Below are 8,864 nucleotides of genomic sequence, written 5' to 3' on the forward strand. Positions count from 1 at the left end.
CAGGTTACAAGTAGTTGTGCTTATTGACACAGTCAATACCCAATTCAATTTTTGTGGCTGATGCTATTTGTGCGCCCGCCTGCGCACACACACACTGCATCTAGAAACTATTCACAGCACTGCACTTTTTCCACATTTTTTTTAATGTTACAGCCTTATTCCAAAATGGATTAAATTCATTTTTTTCTTGAGGTGCTGCTAAGAGGAATGGCCAAAAACTGCCCAAAGATAGGTGCACCAAGCTTGTGGCATCATATTCAAGAAGAATTGAGGCTGTAATTGCTTCCACAGGTGCATCAACAAAGTACTGAGCAAAGGGTGTGAACACTTATGTACATGTGATTTTTAATGTTTATTTTTTAATAAATTAGCAATAAATAAATACTTTTCATGCTGTCAGTATGGGGTGTTGTGAGTAATGGGGGGGGGGGGGGGGGGGGTGTAATTTACTCCATTTTGGAATAAGGTAAAATGTGGAGAAAGTGAAGTGCTGTGAATACTTTCTGGATGCACTATTACATTACTCCCTGCAGCCACCTTGAACAACTTATCTGACTGCTATCATGGATTTGTACAGTAAATTAAGTTATAACAGTACTACAAAAAAGGTAACTATTGGTCCAATTTGCTTTACAGAATTCTTTTAATCAGAAACATCCCTTTAATACATTTTTATTTATTGTTCAGTGACCAAACTGTTGGCAAAAGTGCCATTTAAAACACCAAAATCACATGCGTTTATTAGGTCATTTCTGACAATGCATATACTATTGCTGTTTAATATCGTAAAGTGACACCTTTAGACCAGCTCCAACAAAGCTTGTTACATGAACACACAGGCCAGCAATAACTGACAGATTTGGACAGATTTAGCTGTTAAGTTGATTCCATAGCTCCCAGCGTTGGGCAGGCAGGTCATTTGAGTTTGGAGAACAGACTGTGTGCGACCTGTGAAAATAATGACATCAGTGGGACATGAATGAAGGCATGAAAATAAGCTTGTCCTGAAATTTCAAGAGCTGGTCTCCTGCTGGCAGTGCCCTAACCATCACACTTACACAATGGTCTCGTGCATGAAGGAAGTCAAAGAGTTCTTCTGAGCACTCTTCTCTTGTGTTGGACTTTGAGTTGACCCGAGCTTCACAGGTTTCAAAAAGCTCCTTGAGGTGGGTGCAGTGTTCTGATTGTTCACACTTTTCTCGTACAGTGTCCAGGGGGTCCTGAGACAGAAAAACAGTCATTCATTAAAAAAAAAAGTCGAACAATTTATTTACCCAATTAAAATCAGATCATCATCACACACCATCTTCAAGCTAAAGATGGATCCTAACTGGCTGAAGGAGGGGAAAGAATTGTGAAGGTGTATACATGTCTGACCATGTTACCAAATCTATCATTTTGTTCTAAAATCCTGGAACAAGTGGTTTGGCAACAGCTCGTGAACTACCTCACTGAGAATAATCTTTTTGAGCCACTGCAGTCTGCTTTTAGAAAATATCACTCCACAGAGACAGCACCTACTAAAGTAGTGAATGACCTTTTGCGAACAATTGACTCATACCACTACAGTCTTGGTGCTGCTGGATCTTAGTGCTGCGTTTGATACTGTGGATCATCATATTTTATTCAATAGGCTGGAGAATCACTTTGGGATTACTGGAACTGCTCTTGCATGGTTGTCATACCTGTCCAGTTGTTCTTGCTGTGTATTGTGTAATGGCGGCACCTCTGATCGTAGGGACATGAAGTTTGGGGTTCCGCAGGGATCCGTTTTAGGCCCCCTGCTTTTTTCCCCTTTATGTAGCACCCCTTGGGAATATACTGCGGCGCTTTGGGATTCCCTTTCATTGCTATGCTGATGACACTCAATTGTACATGCCAATAATTGCTGGTAATCTCATTCACATAAAATCTTTGGAAGATTGCCTTGCATCAGTAAGTTGGATGTCTAGTAACTTCCTACTTTTAAATTCTGATAAGACTGAAGTTATGGTTCTTGGTCCAGCGAGGTATCTGCATCAATTTGATCAGCTAGCACTTAGCTTAGGTTCGTGTGCTATACATCATACGGATAAAGTGAGGAACCATGGAGTAATTTTTGATCCTATGCTGTCCTTTGATCTCCACATTAGAGACATTACTAGGACTGCTTTCTTCCATTTGCGAAATATAGCGAAGATTTGTCCCATCCTGTCTATGGCTGATGCTGAGACTCTGATTCATGCATTTCTCTCTTCTAGATTGGACTATTGTAATGCTCTATTTTCTGGCTTACCGCAGTCCAGGATTAGGGGTCTTCAACTGGTTCAAAACGCTGCTGCCAGACTTTTGACACAAAGCAGAAAGTTTGACCACATTACGCCCATTTTGGCGTCCCTGAACTGGCTTCCAGTTGCTGCAAGATCAGATTGTAAAGTACTGTTATTAGTTTATAAAATTGTTCATGGACTTGCACCTCCTTATCTGGCTGACCTGGTAAGCCCCTATGTACCAGCTCGGGCCCTGCGTTCTCAGGGTGCAGGACTTCTGTGTGTTCCCAGGGTGAATGAAAAGTCTGCTGGGCACAGAGCTTTCTCCTACCGTGCCCCAGCTCTGTGGAACGATCTCCCGGCACACATTCGGCAGTCTGATACTGTGGAGACTTTTAAGTCACGTTTAAAGACTCATTTGTTTTCCCTGTTTTATCATTAGTGTTGTGTTTTTATTCTTGTATTCTTTTATGGTCGTCTTTTTATTGTGTTTTAAATTTTTAATTCAGGTTTTTTGTTGTTTTATGTTGTGTGACGCGCCTTGAGTTCACTGAATTGGCGCTATATAAATAATAAATTTGAATTTGTTGGATGAATGGCAATCTTTTTCTTAAGATAACTGTATTTGCATGTCTTTGTATCTCAATGTTAACTATGTCTTTACAAATGTACACTTTGTCTGTTAAAACCATGTAAGAGTAAGTACACCTCACCTTCAAACACAGCCCCATACCACCATCTCTCTCGATCTAGATCTCGATCTAGATCTCTCTCGATCTAGATCTCGATCTAGATCTCTCTCGATCTAGATCTCGATCTAGATCTCTATCTATCTAGATCTCGATCTAGATCTCTATCTATCTATATATCGATCTAGATCTCTATCTATCTATATATCTATCTATATATATCTAAATATCTATATATCTATATATCTATATGCGCATGCTCTCAATTTTCAGATGGAATACAAACTTCCTACGGGCACTGTACTAGTCATCCAAACACAGTGTACAGAACAAGTTAGAAACTTGTAGTCAGAAGCAGGGCCCTGCTCTTTATGTATTTAATATTTTGGTCATTTGTTCATTTCATCATGATTTTTGATTCATCTAGCTGTATTTGTTTTCGTGACTTACCATTTTTCTTTTCATGGTATTTTTGTTGTTGAAGTTTTTTGTTTGTATTTGGCTTTATTAAATTGTACTGGTTTGCACTGCAGTGCAGGAAAACACAACAACAACAAAAAAAAACTTACTACTAGATCTTCCTCCTCCTCTTCCTCAGGTGCATCCTCCTCCTGGACAATGACAGTTATTTTTAAATATGTTCTTTAACCACAGAGAAAAATCTCCACAACATAATCTGAATGAAAAAAGACAAAAATAAAGTTTTCAGTATTCACTTCCTCCAACTCAGCATTTTGCTTGTGTGTAGTCTGTTCTGCTTTGTGCATCTACAGTCAGCTCAGTAAGTAGTTGGCCAGTGACAATTTTTGTAGTTAAGCTTCTGTACACCATCACAACAGAGTAAAAAAGAAACAAGATGTGTTTGTAAACCTTTAGCTTTAATTCAAGGTGTTGTACAAAAATATCAGATTGGTCATTTGCTTTGTTGTGGTATATTTAAAAGGGGTTGTTTATTATAAGTATTATAAGCCATTGTTGTGTTTTACACTTTCTCTTCTAAACCAGATCATGTCAAGCTTTGTTGCCAATTTTTTGGGTGATCATGCAACAATTAATCAACTTCTCTTAACTGGATACTTAACTCTCACCTTGTTGCCCTGTATTAGGCACATGTGAGCTAAAAATAAGTTATATTTAAAAATACATTTACTGAAAGACAATCATCAGTGTCACACCCCACTGCCAGGACCCCATTATCTCAAAAACCAATGAAGACTGAATTATGTATGGTGTACGAATTATAATGGGGTGTGATGGCTCAGTGGGTAGAGTGTTGGTCTCCTGTGCACAAGGTCAACGGTTGCTGCCTACCAGCAGTAAATAGGTTACCTGAATTACAGTTGGGGAAGGTATAAGGTAGCGAGGAAAAGAACTGGCCAACCTACATCCTCATGCCACGGATTCACACGTGTACGGGGCTTCACCCTTTACCAGGAATGATCTAATTTTGTGAATGTATGAAGCAAATCAGAGATGATCCGTCAGTGATTTCACACGGGCTGACCAGGGTGAAAATGAGTGGTAACACGTAAAAACGGGAAGGTCGGATTCAACTTCACAATAAGACATCTTCAAAAAAAACAAAAAAACCCTGTCTACTTCTGGAAGAAGATTTTTTGAACCCAAGGTTAACTTGTGCCAGAACGATGGAAAGAGAAGACAACAGGGAAGGGAAAACATGGCTCATGATATGAAGTATACCACATCAAACATAATGGATACAATATTATGGCATAGAACTGGTTCACTGCTGTTTATCTATACCACATCTGATGGATGTAACATAATAAATTCTGATTTGCATAGAGCAATACCATCTGCCAAGATTCAGCAAAATGCTACCCAACTGATATAGTCCATGGGCCAAGCAGGTTTTTGGTACCACTGAAGGGGACTAAACAACATAGCCTCAGTTTACCATGGCCTACACAAAAATGTTTGCTGGTCCATCACAGGGTGGTCATTGTAGCCAGTTAGGGGTCAATGAAGTGTTACACAGGGGCCAAAATTGAAAAAACTCCAATCATATTGAAAAGTATACTACATTTGTCTGATCATAAAGATTAAAAAAGGTATAGTTTGGACAATCTACAACTGAATATAATAGATTTATGGGCTAAAAACAGCAAAAATGGCAAAAAATGTCACCTTAGGTTGTACAAGAGTCAATAGTATGGCCTCTGAGTTTTTACCCGAGGCCATCAAATATAGCCGTTGGGCATTGCAAAGGCTTTGTGTATGTCCATCAGTGCTCAGTAACAAGTCCAGTCTTATTACTGCCACAGTGTTGAAATTAACAGGGAATATTCTTGGGATCACAGACCTTGGACAAGTTCAAATATGGCTAACCTTGACCTATTTTAAGAGGTTAAAAAGTCACATTGTTTCAATCTGTTCGATTTTTCTTTTTGCTTTTTTTTGAGTGGCAGGGGTGACAGCCAATCAGAGTCAGGGGTCGAAATACATTTTTTAACCTACTTGCACTGGTGCTAGTAACAAAAAATTACTTGCACAAAAAAAAAAGAAAAAAAAAAGTTACCTGCACAACCAAAAGTCTGTCTTATATCAACCTTAAAACTCCTCCGATGTGTCAGACTCTTCCTCTCTGGAGGAATGAAGCGATTTTGAGCGATTGGCGTGCTTGTGGCGCGATATTGCGTCACGTCGCCCTCCTCCCCAAGTTGAAAAATATGAACTTTTTCGTCTTGTCGCGCCGCGATTACCAATCAGGGACTGAATATGTAGTGATGTGAAGATGTCTGGAGGTTATACTTGATGTGGACATGTCCTGTCTCTGGCAGCAAGCCTGTGAGCAGGACTTATGTCCATTTTGTCCTTTATTTCACAATTATGACACAGTTTGAGGGGAGAGCGAGCAGCAGCACCGCAGCAGCAGCCACTTTTTTTTTTCTTCACATGCGTGCGCGAACTAATCATCCATGAAGATAATTTTATTAACTACACAGTTGTATAATAAAACAAATGGTGACGGGTTTATAACACAATGATGACAGAGTTTGAGGGGAGAGAGCGCGAGGAACCGCAGTGGCAGCCAGTATTTTTTTTTCTTTTCTTTGTTTACATGTGTGCGTGCGAACGGGACAGGAGGTCCTCAAACTGGAGCTCCTCGAATTGGAAATGTCTCATGAGGGAGCTCAAACTTCCCTTTCCCGGTCCACATTAACCACCTCTGACTGGGGGATCCCGAGGTGTTCTGAGGCCAGTGTGGCCTCAGAACCTAGTCTCTCCACCTAGTCCTGGGTCTTCCCCAGGGTCTCCTCACAGATGAACTGTAGGTGTACGGGCAGGGTGTGAAGATGTTTGTCTTTATGTGACCCTGCGAGAGACTGGCGTCCTGTCCAGGATGTACCCTGCCTCACGCCTTATGACTGCTAGGATAGGCTCTAGTCCCCGTGACCCTTAGCTGGAGTAAGTGGTAGATGAGTGAGTGAGTGGTTACAGTAACTGCAGCCGTAATTCTAAATCTTGGGGCTAATTGCCCCAAGATTTAGAATTAGAACAACAATTACGGCAGTTGCTGTAATTGATGTTCTGTGACTCAGTGGGTGTTGCTAGCTCCTCCTTAGTACAGTTGTAAGTTTCCCTGCCTGTCATGCAGGAGGCGGGGGTTCAATTCTCTGACAAAACTCTGTTTTGTTTTTAACTCCCCTCATATCACCCAACATTTCTCGTTTAATTTATTCTTTGAGTTCATGTGTCTCTGTAAAATTGGTTTTTTTTGGGTTATTAAGGTTAAGATTAGGCTTAGGATGTCACATCAGCCCCAGTATAGCAACGTGCCAACACATAGTTACGGTGACCATAACGATATCCACAGCCAGTTTTTAAAGCAAGACATTTGGGTGAATTGGTGAAATAAAATAGGATGATGCTGTTTTCACTGTGCAGTCAGAAGAGTGTGGTGGCCTACTGTCATGGTACAGTTAAAACTACATTTTCTATTTTCACAGTAGATAATAAAAGCCTAACCCTAACTCCATGAACATTAGAAAGATCTGAAAATACAAATGATCACATGTCCTTTGACAAGCCTCGAGTCTCTCCTCAAATGTTGTGAAGCTGTCAAATTTGTTCTCTCCAATATATTGATTAAAACTGTCTGTAACATCCTTTTCCATGCTGCTGTTTCTAGATTGATTGCTGAAATTTCTGTTTACGCCCGCTCTCCATCAACTTACAGTGACAACAGAATAGTCTTTCAGGGTACCATCTTCCACTGCTCCCTTGGAGTGGTTCCATTTCAACTCACCATTTAACAATTAAAATAACATCACTGCTCATCACACACACAAGGAAAAGAAATGCAAACCAGCATGAAATGCTGTCACCAAACACATTCAAACATCAAGTATCAACTCCCAGTACGAATCACACCCATGTCATCCTGCCATATTTCCATTCTAGAAGATCCTTAATTTCTCAATATCTGTGAGGAAACAACAAATCTCCATGCCACGCCATGTTAGCGTGTGACCAGAATCACTCCACATGTGCAAAGGATCACGGGACCCTGAAATCAGGAATTCTCACTATACTGGACCGGAAATACATTACAGCCGGGCTGCTTGCATCTGATTGGCAGAATTCTCATCAAAATCCACTGCGAGAATAAAATAATAGAAGAAATTTTCGGTTACGGTGGAAAAATGTGATGTTGTGACATGTTAATATAACACTCTGCAGCTCTGAAATGTATGGCTACTTTGAAATAATCAACACATTACACTGAACAAAAATATAAATGCAAGACTTTTGTTTTTGCTCCCACTTTTCATGAGTTGAACTCAAAGATCTAAAACATTTTCCATATACACAAAACACCTATTTGTCTCAAATATTGTTCACAAATCTGTCTAAATCTGTGCGAGCACTTCAGCATAATTCCACAGATGTCTCAAGTTTCGAGGGCGCACACAATTGGCATATTGACTCCAGGAATGTCCACCAGAGTTGTTGCCCATGTTTATTTCTGTATCATAAGACATCTCCAAAGGCATTTTAGAGAATCTGGCAGTACATCCAACCGGCCTCACAACCACAAACCACATGTAACCACACCAGCCTTGGACCTCCACATGCAGCATGTTCACCTCCAACACCGTCTGGCACCAGCCACACGGACAGAGACTGTTTCAGGGAAGCTCAACTTCAGCTTGTCGTCGTAGCTGACTTTGAGTGGGTAAATGCTCACATTCAATGACGTCTGGCTGATGATCTACGAAGGAGATGTGTTGCACTGCATGAGACAAATGGTGGTCACACCAGATACTGACTGGTTTTCTGCCCTCCCCAATGTGGCAAGACTGCACATTTCAAAGTAGCCTGTTATTGTGGCCAGCCAAAGGCACACCTGTGCAATAATAATGCTGTCTAATCAGCATCTTTATATGCCACACCTGTGAGGTGGGATGGATTATCTTTCAAATAAATACTCACTAACAAAGATTTATGAACAATATTCGAGAGAAACAGGTCTTATGTGCCTACAGAAAATGTTTTAGATCTTTTCAGCTCATGAAAAATGCGTTTGCGTTTATATTTTTGTTCAGTGTATAACATAGTGTTTGAAAGAAACACCGGTGTTAGCAACGTTAGCAGCTCGGGTCAAACACTGACTAACTTTAGTTGCACACACAGATAATTACAAAGCCACGTGAGTCTGTTTGACATCACCTTGTCGTCTGGCTCCCCGAACACCAACATCTTGTTTTCTAAAACCATGACTTTATCCTTGAAAATAAAAAGTCCTGTCAGACGAAACAAAAACCGCAGCAGCGCTTTACCTGGAGGACGAGAGGTCACGCACAGACGGAAATCAGTAACGACTCATCGGATGAAGTTTACGATTGGTTAACGGCAGTTATCGATATGTCTCTGCTCCAATCACTGCATTAGATTGAACACC

The 8,864-nt window shown here is 40.5% G+C and overlaps 1 protein-coding gene across 2 annotated transcripts; it reads right to left on the reverse strand.

The window, feature by feature from the left end:
* Window positions 1–665: 665 nt before the first annotated feature.
* On the reverse strand, window positions 666–8,770 carry LOC117521921 (cytochrome b-c1 complex subunit 6, mitochondrial). 2 transcript variants are annotated; one of them, XM_034183286.1, is made up of 4 exons: window positions 8,633–8,770; window positions 3,508–3,549; window positions 1,059–1,220; window positions 666–948 (listed from the first exon to the last, which is right to left on the reverse strand). In XM_034183286.1, the coding sequence occupies exons 1-4, from the start codon at window positions 8,678–8,680 to the stop codon at window positions 916–918; spliced, it is 285 nt and encodes a 94-aa protein (XP_034039177.1). In that variant the 5' UTR covers window positions 8,681–8,770; the 3' UTR covers window positions 666–915. The 2 variants fall into 2 exon arrangements, with proteins under 2 accessions (XP_034039177.1, XP_034039178.1); XM_034183287.1 differs by having other exon boundaries at window positions 3,508–3,551; window positions 8,641–8,763.
* Window positions 8,771–8,864: the final 94 nt, after the last annotated feature.

The sequence above is a fragment of the Thalassophryne amazonica genome, chromosome 12 (genome assembly GCF_902500255.1).
Source record: "Thalassophryne amazonica chromosome 12, fThaAma1.1, whole genome shotgun sequence".
NCBI classification, from domain to species: Eukaryota; Metazoa; Chordata; class Actinopteri; order Batrachoidiformes; family Batrachoididae; genus Thalassophryne; species Thalassophryne amazonica.